This window comes from Lontra canadensis, unplaced genomic scaffold, assembly GCF_010015895.1.
Source record: "Lontra canadensis isolate GAN:19392208 unplaced genomic scaffold, GSC_riverotter_1.0 scaffold12, whole genome shotgun sequence".
In the NCBI taxonomy this organism is placed as follows: domain Eukaryota; kingdom Metazoa; phylum Chordata; class Mammalia; order Carnivora; family Mustelidae; genus Lontra; species Lontra canadensis.
The window spans coordinates 20453506-20475659 of NW_022631006.1; the positions used below are offsets into that span (position 1 = coordinate 20453506).

Sequence of the window (22154 nt, forward strand, 5' to 3'; positions counted from 1 at the left end):
ATGTAATCTATGGAAGCTCGGTTTTCACAGGGCTTTATGCTAATGCTTCCTCGAAGCCGCGGAGTAAGGCTCCAGGAAAGCACAGTTCTGTGACTGTAGGGAAACATCCTGTGACTCACGAGGTCTTCCATGTACTCATTCAGCCATCTCACGTCATCACCCACAGTGATGGGCACAGACTCTGTCAGGCACTATGAGCACCAAGAAGTAAGAAAACAGACGTGGTTCCAGCTGTCGTGAACTTCCAGTCTCGTTGGAGGGGGGGGTGGACAATTTATACCTAAGTTCAAGTTCAGAAAGTGCTACCAAAGAGAAGACGTGACATGACAGAATCAGCTGCCCCAAGATATGCCACTTTGGTATAAGGATTCTTTTGAGCTAAGGGTACTTGAAAACAGAAGGTATGAGGAGGGCCCTCTAACCCTCTTTCCTTCCTGAAAACAGGAGATAAAACACCTGTGTGAAAGATGCTCACCTACACTGGAAATAGTCTGGGATGCCTGTGTGGCTCAGTGGTTTAAGCATCTGCCTCTGGCTAGGTCATGATCCTGGGGTCCCGGGATCGAGTCCTGAGTCAAGCTCCCTGCTCAGGAGGGAGCCTGCTTCTCTCTCTCCTCCTGCTTCTCGCCCCTGTTCATGCTCTCTCTGTCAAATAAATGAAATATTCAAAAATAAAATAAAATAAATATTATCAGAGAACATCGAGGCCAAGAGAATTCTGTGCAAACAGAACTCCGCAAAATAACTCTGCTCTTTCTTCAGTCTCCCCATATGTTCATCACTTTTTCACAACTGCCTCTTTTTGTTCAACCTACCCTGTAAACACTTAGGCCTGGCCAATTCTTCGGGTGTTCATCTCCCTGTGTTGGAAACATCTCCCTATGTTTCCAACATACACGTAAAAATCTGCATGCTCTTCTCCTGTCAGTCTGTCTCATGTCACCTTAATTCTAGCCAGAGACCCTTTTAATTCTAGCCAGAGACCTAGAGTAACATCTTGTCTCCCTATGCTCTACTTCAAGAATAACCCGCAGGAGGTATGGGGGAACATCCTCGGATGTGGTCATCAGGGAGACCTGAGCACGCTGCCCTAAAGCCGACAGAAGCCAGAGACCAAGCATTCCAGGAGGGAAGAGCACATGAGGAGGTTCAAAGTGAACAAGAGGTTGGTGTGTACCAAAAAGCCCAAGGGAGGCCAGTGTTTTTCTGGAACACAGGAGGGAGGGGGGACACCAAGTAAAGCAGGAGAAAGGTGTGTCTGAGATAAAGTGGACAAAGAGACTGGGCCTCAATGGAAGGAAAAAGAAGGAAAAGTGTCTTGTTACAGATGCTTCTGAGGCTCAGGAGGGGGAGGACAGAGAGCATCCACTGCTGGGGTCACATGGACTGCAGGTGACCTTGCCAAGAGCTGGCTCTGAGGGCACTGAATGCAGACCCTGGTGTGATGAGGAGGGAACACTAAGGGGAAAGGACTCGGCTCATCTGGAGAAGTCCTTTGGGAGGTTTGGGCATTAAGCGGACAGATAACGGGGCCACAGATGGAGGAGGATGTGAAATCAAGGGAGAAAGCTCTTGTTTTGTCTTCAAGATGGGTGACACTAAAGCATGTAAGGATGCTGATGGGAATTTTATGGATGAGGAGGAAAGAGACAAAATTAGGCTCTGTTGGAGGGCAGACAGCAATGGGCACAAGAGAGACACACAGGAAGAGGGGCCCTTTTCCAGAAGGACAGAGGACATGAGAAGAAAAAGCAGGTAGAGGCTGGTGGGTTTCCTCCGAGGAGCCTCCAAGGTTTGAGCGTGAGAATGAACTAACAGGGTCCCCGGCCTCCTGTCCCCCTCCAACCAGGGCAGGCCAGCTGTTCTCTGCTTTATATCTGAGACAGAATTCTGCATAAGAAACATCTAGCTAAAAGCAGTTGAAACAGGTATTCACCAGGAAGAAAAATAAAGACCATGGCCTTGACCAGTCTTAAACACTCTCTCTTTTAGAAGAACTTTTTATTATAGAAATTTTCAATAATGAAAAACATAAAAATTTTTTTCAAACAAAAGTAAATAATGATATAATGAACTGCATGCACCCACCATACAGTTTCAACAATTACCCATTTATGGCCAATATTGTGTGTCTATGTTACCTCTACTCCCAAACACCACCTGAAATTATTTTGAAATAAATCCTACCAACCCATCTTTGCTGTGTTATTTATTTTGTTTTCTTTTCTTTTTTTGAAGATTTTATTTATTTACTTGTGAGAGAGAGAGCGAGCATAAGCAGGGGGAGTGGCAAGCAGAGGGAAAGGAAAGGGAGAAGCAGGCTCCCCACTGAGCAGAGTCCTGGGATCATGACCTGAGCAGAAGGCGGGTGCTTAACAACTGAGCCACCCAGGTGCCTGTTACTCATTTTCTAACAAGAATCCAGCTCCATAGGGAAGTTATATACGTCCATTTTACAGATGAAAACACTAAAAGAAAGGCTAGTTAGACTCAAAATTTTACCAGCGCTTTCTCCACCAGCTCAAACCTTTATAGGCTTTTTCATCTCACAGACCACAAATCGTGGAGAGATATTATGATCACAAATTATAACTTTATCAAGAAAATACTTTTGGGGGGTGCCTGGCGGGCTCAACCAGTAAAGCATGGGACTCTTGATCTCGGGGTTGTTGAGTTCAAGCCCCACATTGGGTGTGGAACTTACTTTAAAAAAAAAAAGAAAAAAAAGGGATGCCTGGGTGGCTCAGTTGGTTAGGTGTCTGCCTTCGGCTCAGGTCATGATTCCAGGATCCTGGGATTGAGCCCCATGTCAGCCTCCCTGCTCAGCAGAGAGTCTGCTTCTCCCTCTGTCTGTCCTTTCCCCAGTTTATATTCACTCTTGCTTTCTAATAAATAAACAAAATCTTTTCTAAAAAATTAAAAACAAATAAATAAATAAATAAAATTATCAACAAGCCATATAAGTAGAAACTACAAATATAAACCAAAGGAGAGATCTTTCCTGGGCCCAGGATGGAAACCAACTTTTAACATATAGACAACATACACCACATGAAGTGAGTTATCCCTGCAGAGGCAAGACAGAGAATCCGGTTTCACATTCCCTTTTGTCTTTCTGTAGGAAGTGAAGCGTGTATCTGAATTTAAGTAGACTTCACAGGGAAAGGGTACAGAGAGCCCTTCACCAGATGTCCAGAGTCTTGGGAACAGAAAACAAGCTTCAGAAAATAGAGGCCAACTGGGGGATTACACATCTTGAAGATCTCTTCACTCAAGAGAATGCCTAATAAACCACAACGAATCCAGTAAAGGATGGCTGGCCAGCCTCGGGGAAAAAGGCCTCTGGGCCAGTCCCAGGACCACCACAGGGAACATGCATGGGTAGGTACACTGGGGCCTAAAGAAGTACGAAGCACTCCACAAACGCTCCTAGGCTGGGCCAGCCATATAACACCATGCACGTCTAGTGTTCCAGTTATTTCCACAACATGGCAATACCAACAGGGGAGAAGCGGTAAGAGTAATGAGCCCAGGTAATGCCAAAACTTCTAGGAAGGAGGAAGGAGTTCTGAAGCAAAGTGAAGAGATTCCTGGATACGTGAAGGTTTCGGCTCTACGAGGTGCAGGGGCCCAGTGATGGTGGCTTGGAGGAAGGAAGAGACCCAAGGCCACTGAGGAAGGACATACTCTTGGACAAAAAACTAACAGCTTGTCTGGATCTGAATACCAAGGGGAACTAACTCAAAAGAACAGCACAGTGAGGAAGTGGGTGTCTGCTACTTTCAAGGCCTTTATCTCTGGCTGACAATTTAATTGGACCAGCATGATATTCTTCTCCACAGGGTATAAACTTCAGGGCATTTCTCAGCAGACTGCAGTTCCCCCAATATCCACTCTCCCCTTATTTCTTAGCCAACAGAACCCCTGATTTTTTTTTAGCTGGATACAACTCCTTCACAGCTAACTCTGGCCACCGGATTAATTTCTGGCTAATGAGATGAACTATGGGCACCTGCGTGGCTCAGCCGGTTGAGCTTCGGACTTGATTTCAGCTCAGGTCAAGATCCCAGGGTCGTGGGATCAAGCTCCACGTCAGCCTCCACACTCAGAGGAAGCGCTTGTCCCTCTCCTTTTCCCTGCTTGCTCATGCTCGTGTGCGTGCTCTCTCCCAAACAAATACATAAAATCTTAAAAAAAAAGAAAAAAGAAAAAGAGGAAAGAACTAACACATGCAACTTCGTCCCTTTCTCCTTTCTGCTGACTGGAATGCAGATATGATGGCTGGCATTCAGATAGCCATTTTGGACCATGAAGGGCACATTAAGGATGGTGGAACAATAAATCAGAAAAAGCCCTAGATTCCAGACTTCTGCATGCAGAAAAAGAAACTTAGTTGTCACATCTTCTGTAATCTGTAGCCAAACTTGATACTAACCAATATAGGCACATATAGGGAAAAAAGAAAAAGAGAAGAAAGGGAAAAAAAAAAAAAAAGACAGGAGATAAGGACTTTAAAGATAAGAGTAGAATATTTGCAGGCTTTCCTTGAGCCAACTGAGGCGCTTCTCAATAGGAGAGGTTTCTGTGCAAGCCACATTTAGGATACCATGCATGAGCTCACATTAGGGCATTAGAGGAGTCCTGGAGCTGAACAGGACTTGATTAAAAATGATGGTAACAAGATGTGCTGGGGAGTAGGGTGGGTAGGGCCTCCTTCATGCGTTCAGAAGATAAATGGTCATTAGAACAGTGTCGATAAAATTCTGACTTTATACAAGGAAAGAATGAATTCCTGGAATACCTACAGACAAGTATTTACAAGGTAAGGGATAAGTGAAAAAATAATAATAATTTTGAGAGCATAAAGAAGAAAACACAATGCAATATGTATCAGATACAAGATGTACATACTACAAAATAGACCTTAATAAAACCAATTTGGGGCGCCTGGGTGGCTCAGTGGGTTAAGCCGCTGCCTTCGGCTCAGGTCATGATCTCAGGTTCCTGGGATCGAGTCCCGCATCGGGCTCTCTGCTCAGCAGGGAGCCTGCTTCCCTCTCTCTCTCTCTCTCTCTCTGCCTGCCTCTCTGTCTACTTGTGATCCCTCTCTGACAAATAAATAAATAAAATCTTTAAAAAAAAAAAAATAAAATAAAAAATAAAACCAATTTGGCACCCCAATGTTTATCACAGCAATGTCCACAACAGCCAAACTATGGAAAAAGCCTAGATGTTCATCAACAGGTGAATATATAAAGATATGGTATATATATACAGTGGATATTATACAGCCATCAAAAAAAAAAAAGAAATCTTGTCATTTGCAACGATGTGGATGGAACTAGAGAATATTACGCTAAGGGAGTTAAGTCAAAGAGTTATCATATAATCTCACTAACAGTAGGAATTTGAGAAACAAGACAAAGGATCACAGGGAAAAGGACAGAAAAATGAAAGAAGATGAAACCAGAGAGGGAGACAAACCATAACAGACTTTTTTTTTTTAAGATTTTTTATTTTTTATTTGACAGAGATCACAAGTAGGCAGAGAGGCAGGCAGAGAGAGAGGAGGAAACAGGCTCCCTACCAAGCAGAGGGCCCGATGCCGGGCACAATCCCAGGACCGTGACCCAAGCCGAAGGCAGGGGCCTTAATCCACTGAGCCACCCAGGCGCCCCTATAACAGACTCTTAATCTCAGGAAACTAACTGAGGGTTGTTGGAAGGGAGATGGGGGGCTGGAATAGGGTGGCTGGGTGAGGGACATTGGGAAGGGCATGTGCTATGGGGAGTGCTGTGAATTGTATGACTGATGATTCACAGACCTGTACCCTTGCAACAAATAATACATGTTAATGAAAATAAATTTTAAAAATTGTGACTAAATTCATACAAAAAAAAATTTGTTTTGAAGAAGTGACACGAAGGTAGCATAAAGAGAAGTCACGGCAAGAAGTAATCTATGTAGTATCACCGATTACTAAAATAAGATGCGACCTGTATGTGTTCTTCTTGGGATCATGAAGCTGGATACGCTCCCGGACTGTGACATATAAAAAGGGGAAAAAGTGATGCAAACTCAATTCTAAAAAGTAAGACAGGTAATGCTCATTTGGACTCATCGAAACAAACACTCACTCTTCAAGAAACGAAACCAAAGGATTGGAACAATGACCCCAAGTGTGTCTTCCCAGCACAACGCACACATGCCTCCCAGAAGAGATCCCTGCCAGTGCCATCAGACACGCCTGCTGTTCAGTCTGAACCTGCTTTTCTCTGGACATTTCCTTAACACTCAGGCCCAACGAAATAAACTGGTTTAAGGAAGTGTCTGTTTCTGTTAAAAGTACTGGAGTTGGGACATCTGGGTGGCTCAGTTGGTTAAGCCACTGCCTTTGGCTCAGATCATGATCCCAGGGTCCTGGGATCATGTCCTACATCGGGCTCCTTGCTCTGCAGGGAGCCTGCTTCTCTCTCTACCTCTGCCTGCCTCTCTTCCTGTTTGTGTTCTCGCTCTCTCTCTCTGACATTTAAATAAATAAATAAATAAAATCTTAAAAAAAAAAAAAAAAGTACTGGAGTAAGAAGACTATTAAAAATTGAGAATTTTGTTAGTGATGCCACATAGCAGCAAACCTTTTGGTTCCAAGGCTGAAGCATGAGGGTATTGGCAGTCCATAATTAAATTTCCCTGGCTTGCCGGGGGGGGGGCTCAATCGGTTAAGCATCTGCCTTCAGCTCAGGTCATGATCCCAGCGTCCTGGGATGAGTCCAGCATCAGGCTCCCTGCTTAGCAGGGAGTCTGCTTCTCCCTCTCCTGTATGCTTATTCCTCTAACAAATAAATAAATCTTTACAAAAATTCACTGGATTATAAGACAAACAGCAGATGACGATGAGGTTTGGGAAATTAATAAAAACTACTAAGTTTTCTGTCAGACAACAACATAAATACACTTAACACTACTGAACTGTACTCTGAGGAATAATTAAGATGATAAATTCTATGCTATGTGTTATCTACTACAATTGTATATAAAAAAGTTACATGATTTAAACCACTTTCAGGTGTTTGGCCTAGAACTGTTACCTAGGACTCTGCTAATCACATCCTCCTTAAAATTTTGATGGCCAGACTTGGCTCAATGTGGCCTCTTCCTCACACGCTTTAGATCTCAATCTGTAAAGTAGAAAGAAACTATTCTGTGTGAAAATAGATCTAGAAATAAAGTAACAAGTGCAAGCAAGATAATCTGGGTAAGTTTCTGGTTTTAAGTCTGCAAAGAAGTCAAAAATAAAAATGATAGTAAAAGCTCAGAAAAAGGAAATTAGGTAACATTCTTCTATATTTTATGTTTTTTAAATTTGGTTTATTTAAAGCTAAAAAAACTAAAAACAAAAAACAGTTCACCCATCCTCCTCACCACCCTCCAAGCAAATACCAATCTGTTCTCTGCATCTATGAGCTTGGCTTATTTTTAAATTTAAGTATTTTTAGATTCCACATATAAGACAGTATCTGTCTTTCTCTGATTTTATGTTAAATGCCTTAATCACTGATTTCTCCCACATCTCCTTTTCTAAAAATGAGTATTTTCTGTAACTGACTCTAAAAATCACCAAGTTCATTCACCTTCTCTCTTAAATATTTGCCTTATCTGTCTGGTTGGAAAGCACTTTTAAACAGTGTTAGAATTTAATAACCTACATCTCCATTGTAAGAATATGTGAAAACCGATTAAAGACCTAAATGCGAGAGGTCCTTAGCAACATTTTTCTAGATATGTCTCCGCAGGCAAGGTAAACAAAGGCAAAAATAAACTACTGGGATTATATCAAAACAAAAAGCTTTTTGCACAGGGGCACCTGGCTGGCTCAGTTGGTGGAGCATAGAACTCTTGATCTCGGGGTTGTGAGTTCAAGCCCCACGTTGGGAACAGAGATCACTTAAAAAACTAAAAATTAAAAAAAAAAAAAAGCTTTTGCACAGTGAAAAAATGAAACAAATGAAAAGACAGTCTACTGACTGGGAAAAGATATTTGCAAGTGATACATCAAATAGGAATTAATATCTGAAATATATATAAAGAACTTAAGCAACTCAACAGCAAAAAAAAAAAAAAAAAAAACCAACAAAAAAACCCACAAATAATCCAATTAAAAATGGGCAGAGGACCTGAACAGACATTTTCCCAAAGACGTATAAATGGAAGGGGTGCCTGGGTGGCTCAGTTGGTTAAGCATCCAACTCTTGATCTCACCTCAGGTCTTGATCTCAGGGTTGTGAGTTCAAGTCCCACACCGGGCTCCACGCTGGTCATGAAGCCTACTTTAAAAAAAAAAAATAAAAAAGGGAAAATGGCCAACAGACACATGAAAAGGTGCTCAACATCACTAGTTATCAGGGAAATACAAACTGAAACCACAAGATATCACTTTATACCTGTCAGAATGGCTAAAATAAAAATCATAAGAGATAACAACTGTTGGCAAGGATATGGAGAAAAGGAAACCCTGTGCACTGTCAGTGGGAATGCAAACTGGTGCAGCCACTGCAGAAAACAGTATTTTTTGAGGTTCCTCCTAAAATTAAAAAAAGAAATTCCATTTGACCTAGTAATTTCAGTACTGGGTATTTGCCCAAAGAAAATGAAAACATTAATTTGAAAAGATATACACACCCCTATGTTTACTGTAACATTATTTATAGTAGCCAAGATATGGAAGCAACCCATGTGTCCATCCACAGATGACTAGATACAAAAGGAGATGTGCATAACACACACAGGAGTATTACTTAGCTATAAAAAAGAACAAGATCTTGCCATTTGCGACAATATATAGATGACCTTATGCTAAGTGAAGTCTGACAGAGAAGGACAAAAACCCTATCATTTCACTTATATGTGGAATCTAAAAAACAACACAATAAATAAAAAGCAGAAACAGACTCATAAATACAGAAAACAAACTGTTGTTGACAGAGGGGATGAAAATAGGGGAATGGACAGATTGAGTGAAAGCAAGTAGGAAATACAGGCTTCCAGGTATGGAAAGAATACAGGAATAAAAGAGGATCGAAAGTACAGTATAGCTAGGTGCCTGGGTGGCTTAGTCTGTTAAGCATCTGACTCCTGATCTCAGCTCAGGCCTTGATCTCAGGGTCATGAGTTCAAGGCCCAGGTTGGGCTCCATGCTAGGCACAGAGCTTAGTTAAAAAAAAAAAAAAGTACAGCATAGGGAATATATAGAATGATATTCTAGTAGGTTAGATGGTAACAGATAGCTACACTTGGTGGTGAGCATGGCATAATGCACGGATGTGCAGAATCAGTGTTGTACACTTGAAACTAATGTAACATTGTGTCAATTATCTTTCAATGAAAAAAAATGAACATGAAAATAATGAGAATCTGAATTCACCCCAAATTAAATATACGTGATGTTATTCCACTAAGAATGTTACCGTAAGTTTCTGAACTAGGCAGGTTGATTCTAAAATTCATAAGGAAAAAAATACAGGGACGCCCGGGGGGTGTAGTTGGTTGAGCACCTGCCTTTGGCTCAGGTCATGATCTCAGGGTCCTAAGATTGAGCCCCATGTCAGGCTCCCTGCTCAGCAGGGAGCCTGCTTCTCTCCCTGCCTGCTGCTCCCCCTCTGACAAATAAAATCTTAAAGGAAGGAAGGAAGGAAGAAAGAAAAAAGACAGACTACAGTAAAAGTAGTCAGGAAACTTCTGTAAAGTAAATGGTGACCATAATGAATACCAAAGAAGGCTTGTTACAAATCTATGGTAATTAAAGCAATGTGGCAGTATTGCTTCAACAGATTAATGGGGTAGAATAAAGAATCAACAATAGATCTAAGTACACTTGGGAATTATTTCATGCAAAGAAAAATCTTGAGAGCTTTTACCAAGGACAGACATGTAGGCATGAACACATACAGGGACCCCGTCCTTATGAAACTAGACGGTTTCATATAATGTAAAGGTGGTACTTCAAATTAATAGTGGGGAAAATTGAAAAAAATTGTGTTAGTCTAACTAGTTAGCTGGGGAATGGAAGAAGGCAGGCTAGATACATACTTAGGTGGAGCTAAGAACTTTTTGTTAAAAAGCTATCAGAATAGGGGAGCCTGGGTGGCTCAGCGGGTTAAGCCTCTGCCTTCGGCTCAGGTCACGGTCTCAGGGTCCTGGGATCATGCCCTGAATCAGGCTCTCTGCTCAGCCGGGAGTCTGCTTCCCCCTCTCTTTCTGCCTGCCTCTCTGCCTACTTGTGATCTCTATCTGTCAAATAAATAAATAAAATCTTAAAAAAAAAAAAAAAAAAAAAAGCTAGCAGAAAAAAAAAAAAAAATCTTAAAAAAAAAAAAAAGAGGGATGCTTGGGTGGCTCATTTGGTTAAGCAACTGCCTTCAGCTCAGGACACGACTTGGAGTCCTGGGATTGAGCCCCATGTTGGGCTCCCTGCTTAGCCAGGGAGCCTTCCTCTCCCCCTACTTGTGCTCTTTCTCCCTAATAAATAAAAATCTTTAAAAAATATATTTCTGTATTTATTTGATCATGGTTTGAAAACAGGGGTGCCTAGGTGGCTCAGTCAGTTAGGCATCTGCCTTCCGCTTGGGTCATCATCTCAGGATCCTGGGATCGAGCCCCACGTGGGGCTCCAGCCCCACGTTGGGCTCCCTGCTCAATAGTCTGCTTGTCCCTCTTCCTCTGCCCTCTCCTCCCCGCTTGTGTTCTCTTTCTCTGCCTAATGTGTAAATAAAATCTTTTAAAAAAAATTTTTTTTAAGTTTTTTGAAGTTTGGAAACAAAGTCATTAAAGAATTAAAAGAAAACTTTAAAGACTTCATTTTTTAGTAATACTCAATTAGGGATATCTTTGCTAGGAAAAAAAAGGGGGAAATACAAAAAAAAAATAGGTCATTTTAACTACATTAGGTTTTTTTAATTGCATAAATTATGTAAGTATCAAAGTGCACATGGTTTAATAGGGAAAAACATCTACAACATAGGACCCATAATGCTAATTTTTTTAATATAAAATAACTGACAAATAACAAAGAAAACAGATAATATATGGGATACCTGGCTGGCTCAGTTGATGGAGCATGCTACTCTTCATCTCAGGGTTTTGAGTTAGAGCCCCATGCTGGGAATAGAAATTACTTAAAAAAAAAAAAAAAAAAGTAGGAAAAAGAAAATGGACAACATAGTAGGAAAAAGTGTTTCATTCATTTACTGGAAAGATGAAAAGTCTGCTGTTTACAATGTTGGTGAAGATACAGAAAAACAGGGACTCTCATACACTACCATTGGGCCCAGACAGAGAAGAATCAAGCTTTGGGAGTGAATTTTGTAATAGATATCAAATTATAAATTAAGAGACCCTTTGCTGACATGAAAGATAAGCCAAGATAATTAGAAATACATGTATAACTCTAGAGTAAATTATATTTTAACCTAGTAGTGTCCAAACTTATTTAGTACATAAAATAATTAGCATTCATTCCCAAAACGTTTAATTATTTATAAATATTACAAATGCTAGTAAACTGTGACCTCTGAAACCTACATTCTAATGCATCCCCTAAAAGAAGTCAAAGAAACCTGAAGTTTATTCAGGCCAATAAATTCTGACCTGGATTTATTGGCAACAAATTTGGCTTAACCTGACAAGGAGCTATTAATAGCCTTTATTTAACCCAGCCTTGTGAATATTTGAACATACAGGTTTCACTGCATTTTCTTTTCTTTTTTTTTTTTTTTTAAAGATTTTATTTATTTATTTGACAGACAGAGATCACAAGTAGGCAGAGAGGCAGGCAGAGAGAGAGAGAGGAGAAAGCAGGCTCCCTGCAGAGCAGAGAGCCCGATGTGGGGCTCGATCCCAGGACCCTGGGATCATGACCTGAGCCGAAGGCAGAGGCTTAACCCACTGAGCCACCCAGGTGCCCCTGCATTTTATTTTCGATGCCGCTTCCCTCACCCCCTACACCAAGTGAGGTGTTAGGTAAGGTATGGAATGTGCACACATGAACGTGAACACAAACACTTCTGAATTTTGCAACTGGACAGGTCTCTAGGGTTCTGGACCTGCACGATCCTTCCCTGAAAACAGGCACACAGGTGATAATAAGTACTTGTTGAATGACCACAGTCTGATTCATTGCTAATGGCCAGCAGTTACCTGCCTGTAAGGCCTATGAAAGTGTTCAGGCTATCCACCCTGTGCTATGAACCACAGACAGCTATTAGAGTTCTTCTGCCTCCCGTTTATAGTTTTTGTTTGCTTTTGTCAATCTTCTCTCTGTTAGAAAGGTCACCAACTATAAATTCTGCCATTATTGATATCCCTACCTGCAGCAGCTCCTTTTTACTTTGTCTTTCTGTAGCCTTGGAACTAGATAGCTAAGCATGTATAAAATAAATAAAAATGGTTCTGGGGGCGCGTGGGTGGCTCACTCAGTTAAGTGTCTTCAGCTTGGGTCATGATCCTGGGGTTCTGGGATGAAGCCTCAAGCTGGGCTCTCGGCTCAGCGGGGAGCCTGCTTCTCCCTGTCCCTCTGACCCACCCCACCCCCTGCTTGTACTCTCTGTGTGTCAAACAAACAAACAAATAAATAAATAAATATTTTTTTCAGAAAGTGGCTCTGAAGGAGGTCTTACAGACTCTGCCTTGAGTCCATGGGTACACTCGGACTCCCATTTTGGCTGCTTAATGGGCCTACTTCCTGGTTCTCAATGTTTCGAAAGACAAGTTACCAGACCACCAGAAAGTTATATTACTTTTAGTGTAAGGATGTATAGGGGAATGTTTACATTTTTACTACAGGTAAAAAACAAACAAACAAACAAACAAACTCTTGAAATTAGGCACTAGAAAAGAAAGCTCCCTGAGGGCTAGAGGTTTGATACGCTTTGCTGTGGACTATGCTCCTGATGCCTAGAACAATAAATATTTTAACGAAGAAGCACTATAAGTGAGAGGGAGACAGCTGCTCTCACATCTGCAGAAAATCCTATCTGTTGAGGAAATGTGAAATGCAGGAATGACAGGTGAAGGAAGAGACGACTTTTTAAATATTATTCAGAGATAATTCTTCAAGGGTGGGGGAGAAACCATCAGTGTCAACTGCTTATAATGAGCCTTTACTCCCAGACAAAAGGGAAAGTAGTATTTTAAATCTAATGTCATTTAAAAGGTCTAAACGCAGCACACTCCTCCATTATGGTTAAGATGAATGTATTCTATACTCTCCAAGTGCCTTAAAGGAAGTTCCTCCATCGCAAAACAGTGAGGACACCTGGAGAGTACAGTGAGGTTTACGTGGTTTCTAGTTTTGAAAACAAGGGAAGGTGAGACTTGCAGGGAATAGTGAAGGGGGGGGCGGGGGAATCAGTAAGGTCGGTGCAAACGCCCCCAAAGCCTTGTCAGAACAAAGTTGCAATGGATCTCTTATTCCACTGTTGTGTCAGATTCAAGGGCTTTCAGCTGGGGCGGGGGTTGGGGGTAGGAAGGGAAGACTGGAAGGAGGCAAGGATGTTTCGGCGTGTCAGTGGAAATGAGAAGTGTTGGTTAGGGCAGAGGAGCCGACCTGGACGAAAGGCTGGGAGAGAATTCGGCCGAGGTGGGGGTTCTGGAGACCCCGCAGACCCGGCGCAAGGACAAAAAGTAAGCGTGGGTGGAACCGGGAGGGACTAAAGGACTGAAGAATCGTAAAAAGGGCCGCTGGCTCGGCGTCGGCAAGGCCAGGCCGGGCCTGGCCGGGGGAAGTCGCACAGAGGAAAGACTGGGCCGCAACATCCCAGCACCGCCCGGGCCAGCCACGTTCCTACCGATTTGCCCGCGTCCGGTCGCAGGTCCTGGAAGTCGGCGCCGTAGATGGCCTCCAGAGCCTGCAGCTCGTGCTCCTGACGCTGTGGGTAGCTCTCCGGCGGCTCGTCCCGGCCGCGCCCGGGGCCCCCACGGCCCCCAGCCATGGCGACGCGGTGGCCCAGGCTGGGCGGCCTTGCGGTGGCGGTGGTGGGCAAGCCGCGAGCTCCCGGCCCGGGCTCCGCTCTCTTGACTGGCCCGTAGGCGGGGCTGCGCGCGGGGGGCAGGTCCATAGGAGGGAGCCGCGCGCCGGGGCGGGGCTGCGTGCCGGGGGCGGGACTGCGCGCCGGGCGGGGGGGAGGGGTCTCGGGGGGCGGGTCCCGGGGGCGGACCCGAGCGCCCAGAATTGGCTTCAGTGACTGGAGGACCCGCTCGGGGAAACAGGGGGATGAGGCCAGGTTTTGGGTTTGCCTGTTTGTTGTGGGCGAACTAGAGCAAAGAAATCTGCAGGGACGTGGGAAAATAAATCAGTCAGAATGGAATGATAAGGCCAGATGTTTTCACGAAATGCATGGAACTTCTTTACTCCAGCACAGATCGTGAGAGGAAACTCAAAAGGGCAGACTTTGATGGGTTTTCAACTCGTTTAGGTTCCAACCTTGAACCTTCCCACCAGACTACTAGGAGTAAAGATCTTGACTTTTACTCCGCGTCCTCTCAGCTTTGTGGCCCCAAACTCATCCCTTTAAGGATGGATTCACCTGCTCTTTGTTCCTACCTTCCCACCTTTAAGAATCTCCATTATCGGGGCGCCTGGGTGGCTCAGTGGGTTAAGCCTCTGCCTTCGGCTCAGGTCATGGTCTCAGGGTCCTGGGATCGAGCCCCGCATCGGGCTCTCTGCTCAGCGGGGAGCCTGCTTCCCTTCCTCTCTCTCTCTGCCTGCCTCTCTGCCTACTTGTGATCTCTGTCAAATAAATAAATAAAATCTTTAAAAAAAAAAAAAAAGAATCTCCATTATCACGCTACAATCAAACTGAAAAATGCTGGCATGCCTGGGTAGCTCAGTCAGTTAAGCTTCTGCCCTCAGCTCAGTCTAGCCCCTTAACTGACTCCTTGCTCAGCAGGGAGCGTGCTTCTCCCTCTGCCTGCCTCCTCCTGCTTGTACTCTCTCCCTCTCTGACAAATAAAATCTTAAAAAAAAAGTGCAACTGAAGAATGTCTTCCCTTCAGCTAGCTGTATGAACTACTAGTGAAGGAGAGCTGGAAGAAAAGCAGTCAGAGACAAGCCGTCCCGCGGCGTCTTGCCAAGAGGAAACCACCCTTAAAAGGATTTTACACCATCCTGGAAGGACCCTTCCACCCTTTCCCATGTGATAGGTAGATGACAAAAACCTGATTGGGTGACAGGTGACCGGAGGGTTAATCAGATTAAAACAGCCCATAATATGGGCCAACAAGCCCATAAAAACCCCTAGATCGAAACGCCAAATTGGCAACCCTCTCTGGTCCGCATCTTGTTGGGGAGCTTTGTACTATTGCTTAGTAAACTGTACTGTCCCTCAATAAACTTTGCTTGGCTGCCCACCACTCAACTGGTCTACTTCTTCATTCTTGAAAGCGTTGTGATCAAGACCCACCGGCGGCACGGAAGGAGAAGTCCTGTAACACTATGGTTCAGTGAAGAGAAGTATGTTTCATGCGCCTTTACTTAATGTGAATTTAGGAGGTCTTTCTGTTATAATCCTGCTTCCAAGCATGTCTTTCTTTTCTCTTTCTTTCTTTCTTTTTTTTAAGATGTTATTTGTTTATTTGAGAGAGAAAGTGAGACAGAGTGCATAAGCAGGGAGGAGGGGGAGAGGGAGAAAGAAGAAGCAGGCTCCCCTCTGAGCAGAGGGCCCAATGCAAGACTCGATATCCCAGAACCCTGGCTTCATGACCTGCGTTAAAGGCGAGTGCTTAGCCAACTGAGCCACCCAGGTGCCCTCCAGGCATATTTTTCTTTCTTTTTTTTTCCTCCAAGCATATTTTTCAAGTGACTTTTCCTTTATTTACTCTTCCTACACCTATACTGTTTGCAAAATAATGATCCTTAAGTATCTGGCCATCATCAATTCACTCCGTGCTGGCCCAGTTAACAGAAGATAATCTGGCCCAGTTAATACGATAACACAAATGCATTAGTTTGACCCAAGGCCACTTCAAACGGTCCTCTTCCTTCCTTCCTTCCTCCCCCTGGGTCCTGTCCTTTTCCCAGCGATCTCTCTCCAGGTAAATGGTGCCACTCTGCCTGGATTCCTTTTCTCTCAGCTTTCACATTCAAGTAGTCCATTTCTTCAATCTATCCATTTCCCTCCATCCCATTACCACTAACTTACTTCACATCACAATCATCTCTTCATTGGGTGACCTTAACAGCTTGAAAAACGGTGTCTTCACTCTTGATCCACTTGAAGCCATTTTTCCTATTGCAGCCAGAGTAATGTTACTCTGATCACAAATATGACGGGATCACTAATGATCACAAATATGATCTCACACCAATCTTTAAATCCTTCAATTTCTTCAATGGTCTTTTATTTAAAAACTCTAATTACAGAAAATTTGAAACATATGTCAAAGTTGAAGAACTATTATAATAAACCCTCCTATTCTTGGGGTGCCTTCGTGGCTCAGTCAGTAGAGGATCTGACTCTGGGTCTCAGGGTGGTGAGTTCAAGCCCCACATTGGGTCTGGAACCTACTTAAACAAACAAACAAATAAATAAGTAAACCCTCCTGTACTCGTTACCAAGCTTCAACAATTATAGATATCTTGACAGTATTTCATTTCTCACCCTCCACCCCACCTCTGTAGGAGTGAATCTCAAAAAATCTCAAACATCATTTTTTTCTATAAATACTTAAGGATGTATCTCTAATAGGCAAAGATCATAGGAAATTTCCACTTCAGTCTTAAGGGGTAATAGCAATATGTAATTAGCTCCCAAATAGTTCAGAAAATGAAGGGAGAAATTATGATAAGTCAAATGTAGAATGTTGACTATTAGAGAATTTAGTTGAAGGATATATGAAAGTTCTTTGGATGATTCTTGTAACTTTTACATAAGTTTGAAGATATTTAAAGTCTAAATGTCACAATAAAAGAAACTGACAAACTTTTCCAAAGTGGTTGTGCCATTTTATATTCCCACCAGTTTATGAGAGTTCTGGGTATTCTATATCCTTACCAGTAATTGGTATTCTCAGTCATATATATATATAGGATTTTATATATATAAATTTTTTTTATTTTAAATTTTATATATATATATACATATATATATGTAATCCTATATATATAGTATTTTATTTATTTATTAGAGAGAGAGCATAAGCAGGGGAAGCAGGAGAAGCAGGAGAAGGAAAAGTAAGCTCCCTGCTCCCAAGCTCCCCTGGATATGGGGCTTGATCCTGCCTTTTCATTCTCTTAATAGTGTTTTGCAAAGAGCAGAGTTTTTTGGTTTTTTTTTTTAATGTCCTCTCCTCCCATATAGTTCTTACTTTTGAGGACATTCAGTTCCTCAGTGTTTTCTTCTATGAATCATGTTTTGTTATGATATCCAAGAAATTTTGCCTAACCCAAGATCACAAAGATTTTTCCCTATGTTTTCTTCTAGAAGTTCTATAATTGAATAATTGGGGTTTTACACTGAGGTTCTATTATGCAATTTTAGTTTAAAAGTTAAATACGTACCTACCATATGACACAGCTATTCCACTCTTACATATTTAACCAAGAGTAATGAATCACCTTTTTGGTTAGGTTTATTCCTAGGTATCTTAGTATTTTTGGTGTGATTGCAAATGAGATTGTTTTCTTAATTTCTTTCTGATGCGTCATTACTAACATGTAGAAATAAAACAGATTTCTGTACACTAGTTTTGTATCCTGCAGCTTTACTGAATTTGTTTATCGGTTCTAGCAGTATTTTGGTGCAGTCTTTAGTGTTCTCTTTATGGTATCATGTCATCTGCTGGAAAAGTTGAGGTAAAAATAAATTGAGATATATCAATACGGTAGAATACAATCGGCAATAAAAAGAAATACACTGAGGCACCTGGGTGACTTAATTGTTAAGCATCTGCCTTCAGTTCAGGTCATGATCCCAGGGTCCTGGGTTCGAACCCCACATTGGGCTCCCTGCTCAGCAGGAAGCCTGCTTCTCCTCCCACTTCCCCTGCTTGTGTCCCCTCTCTTATTGTCTCTCTGTGTCAAACAAATAAAATCTTAAAAAAAAAAAGAAACACATTATCCATGGAGTAATAAAATAGATGAATCTCAAAGTAATTATGCTAAAAGAAACCAGACAAAAGAGTACATACCATATGATTCCATTGATTTTTTAAAAATATTTTATTTATTTGAGAGAGAGCGAGAACTCACATGAGCTGATCAGGGAGCTTGGGATCATGACCTGAGCTAAAGGCAGCTGCTTAATCAACTGTGCCACCCAGGCACCCCTCCATTTACTTTTTTTATATGATTCCATTTATATAAATTCTAAAGAGTACAAACTTAGTAACAGAAGATAAGTGATCAGTTGGGATAGTGAGAATAGCGATAGGCCAGAGGGAGCGATTCTAGAGGGACAAGAAGAAACTCATGGGGCTGAAGAATATGCTTATAATACTGATTGTGATGATGGTATGCTGTCTTTGGTAGCACATATACTAAAATTAGAATGATTGTGGTATCATTTCACACGTGTATGCATATATCAAAATTTATGAAACAGTACAATTTGAGTATATGAAATTTATTATATGCCAATTATACCTTAATAGGTTGTTAAAAGACAAAAGTTGTTGTGTTGTTTTGTTTTACAGTGGCTTTTTTCAAATCAAGGTCCAAACAAAGTCCATACATTGCATTTGGTTGCTCTATGTCAAATAAAGGGTCAGCTCAGCAGAACATTGGAGCATCCAGCCTGATAAGAGTATCATTGTATAAGTGAAGTTTACAAAGAACTTTTCAGGATACCCCAAGATCTTCTTATTCTCCAACCCCTCTCTAAGGATCAATTGTGTGAGGAAGAGCCTCTATTCCCCTGTGTACTCCCTGCTTCCCCAAAGTACATCTCCTGATCTGTTTACCCTCAATTTCCCAAGGAAAAACTCCCAGATTTACTGTTGTACTCCAAATCTTAAAAACCACAATCCTCTTTCCCTTCATTCCTGAAGGTTATTTTCCATAGGTGGGGAGTTCTGGGTCAACAGTTCTTTTCCTTCAGCACTTGGAAACTCTTGCTACTTCCAGCCCACATGGTTTCCATGAGAAATCTGCTATCATTCACATTGTTTTTACCCTATAGGTAATCAGGTATTGTATTTCTCTTTGGCTGCTGTCAGGATTCTTTTTTCTTTTTTTTGTCTTAGTTTTTTTGTCTTCCTGGATGGAAGTTTGGCTAGGACTATGATTTGTCTTGTGTGGATTTCATTGGATCTATCCTATTTAGAAGTCACTAAACTTCTTGAATCTCTAGATTTTTGCCACATATAGGAATTTTTAGCCATTACTTTTTTGAATACCTTTTATGCTCTGCCTTCTTTCTCCTCTCCATCTAGGAGATAAAGGCATTGATGTGTTCTTGCTGATTTGTGGCCTGGCAGCCAAAAGCAGGAGAGGTAATGTAGTCCCTGATACTCAAGAAAGTATGAAATAAAAAAAAAAAAAACCACTTAGTGGCTTTTACAGTACATAAGTGGGTGTTTGTGTGCATTTTTACACATTTGCATACCCAAATGAATCTTGTCCTTTAAATTCTGGAATACGTTTATACTTTTATTCCAAAGTTGTGCCATTAATTCCAAGTCAGACTATGAGTCATAGTATCTTACAGTATATCTCATCTTTTTTTTTTTTTAAAGATTTTATTTATTTATTTGACAGAGAGAGATCACAAGTAGACAGAGAGGCAGGCAGAGAGAGAGAGAGGGAAGCAGACTTCCTGCTGAGCAGAGAGCCCGATGTGGGACTCGATCCCAGGACCCTGAGATCATGACCTGAGCCGAAGGCAGCGGCTTAACCCACTGAGCCACCCAGGTGCCCCACAGTCATATCTCATCTTTTAGCAAAAAAGATATTACTATCTTGATCACTTAATTAATCAGAATTGGTCCTAAGTAACTTTTGATTCTTTGAAAAAAATCAAATTTATTCTTAAAGGACATATTTGTTATTATCAGGGATACAGAAAATAATGCACCAGCTTCTAAAGTCACAAAAAGATGTTGAGAAATCATGATATTCTTCAACAGGTAAATAACTTCCCAAAGTGATTCCTTTAAAGGTGATAATACTCACAGGTATTTTAATTTTGGCATATTTCTATTAAAAAACTAGTCAGGTTGTTTTATGACTACTGTGTTTATGTGCTCTTATGTGTAAGATTATTGAGGCTACCTGGAGGAGGGAAGTATTAAACCTTGCACCTCCTAAATATTTTTGATGAGTTTAATAGCAATTCATAGGTGCAAGGACTATTACAAATTGGGAAACTGAATTAGGAGATATATTCATAGACTCATGTCAGAAGGAAACCATTTCCTAAACAACATATTGAGATAATTTAGGATACATGGAAAGACTGTGTTAGAATCTTTAAACAGATAATTGCTTTGGTGGTAACTTAGCATAGTAAAAACTAAGAACCAGAAAGTAAACATATTAAGCCCAGTAATGTAAAGGCTAAATTCTGGACTTCTAAATCTTCAAGTAAAATTTTCCAAAATCCACGATGTTCTTTGCTAATTGCAAATTAAGTAGTTCTTACACATTTCTTGAAATACAAGGCTTGATAGACACTGTTTTATTTAAATATACAGAGAATTCTTTGTTGAAAGGTGAAACTATATCCCCTTTGATATTTGTGTCTTTTAACTGTAAATAAACAGAACAGAAATATATCTTATATAGTTACCCTTTATTGATTTCCTCCAATGCGCCAGATAGTGTTAGAGGTTTCCTTTTTTCTTTTAAGATTTTATTTATTTGTGAGATAGGGGAAGAAGCAGAAGGAGAAGCAGACTCCCCACTGAACAGAGAACCCAACACAGGGCTCAATCCTAGAACCCTGGGATCATTATCTGAACCAAAGGCAGATGCTTAACCAGCTGAGCCACCCAGGAGGCCCCCTGTTAGAAGTTCTCATTATTTCAGTATTTTATTGTCCTTAAAACAACCTTACAAAATAGGCATGTTTTTAAAAAGTAAATCTCTATAGCCAGTGTTGGGCTTGAACTTAAGAACTGGAGATCAAGAGTCACATGCTCTACCAACTGAGCCAGCCAGATACCCTTAAATAAGCATTTTTATCCATATTTGGTAGAGGAGGAAATTAAACTTAGAGAGGTCATGTAACTGCCCAGTGTCACAAATGGAAATGGTGGAGCAGGCATTCAAACCCAGGTCCTGCTGAACCCAACATTCATGCTGTCCCCTTGATCCTCACTATATTAGAATCTTTTATCTTGAGGGAATTGGTAGGTTTGCCAATGTAAAGAGATAATCTGGTTTCTAGGAAAAAAAGAAATCACTTAGGCTACCGGAGCCTCCCTCTCACAGCCTCCTCGGCTCCGCTGGCCACGGGCGCCCCTGCCGCCGCCGCGCCGCTTCGCAAAGCTGCCCTCGGACTACGAGGTTTTAAAACGGAAAATTTTGATGCATCACGTAGTACCTATTTCAAGGCATTGCTAGGCCCCCCGATATACCAGAGTAAAAGGATGGTTTCTTCTGGACAATTATATACCTACTTTTATCTGCTCTGTCATATACTTACTAATTGTATGGCTGGGACCAAAATACATGCAGAATAGGCAACCGTTCTCTTGCCGGAGAATTTTAGTGGTCTATAACCTTGGCCTCACATTGCTGTCTCTCTATATGTTCTGTGAGGTAGGTCTCCCCCTTAAATGTGCTCTGATCACCGTCCTGAATGCTGTTCCTAAATGAGGAAGAGCAGCTGTGTTGCAGGGTGGGTTGGGGGACTGGGAGAGCAAATACATTAATCCATTTTGAAAAAAAAAAAAATCACTTATGCTAAGCTTAAGAACTCTCCAAAAAAGCCATTTAAATGACATAAATTTATCAGAGGCCAATATGTTTTTTGACATGAATAAGACCAATAGCTCGATTCAAAGATACCCAGAGGTTTTTATTATCAGCCACCATTTTTATTTTACAAGGATGTAGGATATCCTGTTGCCACTACCAGTATACACAAAGATTTTTAAATGTCCTGACTCAGTACCTCCCATTCCCTAGAAATAAAGTCAAGTCTGTGCTTTTTTTTTTTTTT

At 41.6% G+C, this 22154-nt stretch overlaps 1 protein-coding gene across 4 annotated transcripts in view; it reads right to left on the reverse strand.

The window, feature by feature from the left end:
• Positions 1 to 14043, reverse strand: part of EIF2AK4 (eukaryotic translation initiation factor 2 alpha kinase 4) — a 107434-nt gene extending 93391 nt beyond the window's left edge. For all 4 annotated transcript variants that reach the window (XM_032856865.1, XM_032856867.1, XM_032856864.1 and 1 more), the window contains exon 1: positions 13842 to 14043. In XM_032856865.1, coding sequence (XP_032712756.1) covers positions 13842 to 13985 — 144 coding nt within the window. In that variant the 5' untranslated portion in view covers positions 13986 to 14043. The remainder of the gene's footprint in view (positions 1 to 13841) is intronic.
• Between the last annotated feature and the right edge of the window lie 8111 nt (positions 14044 to 22154).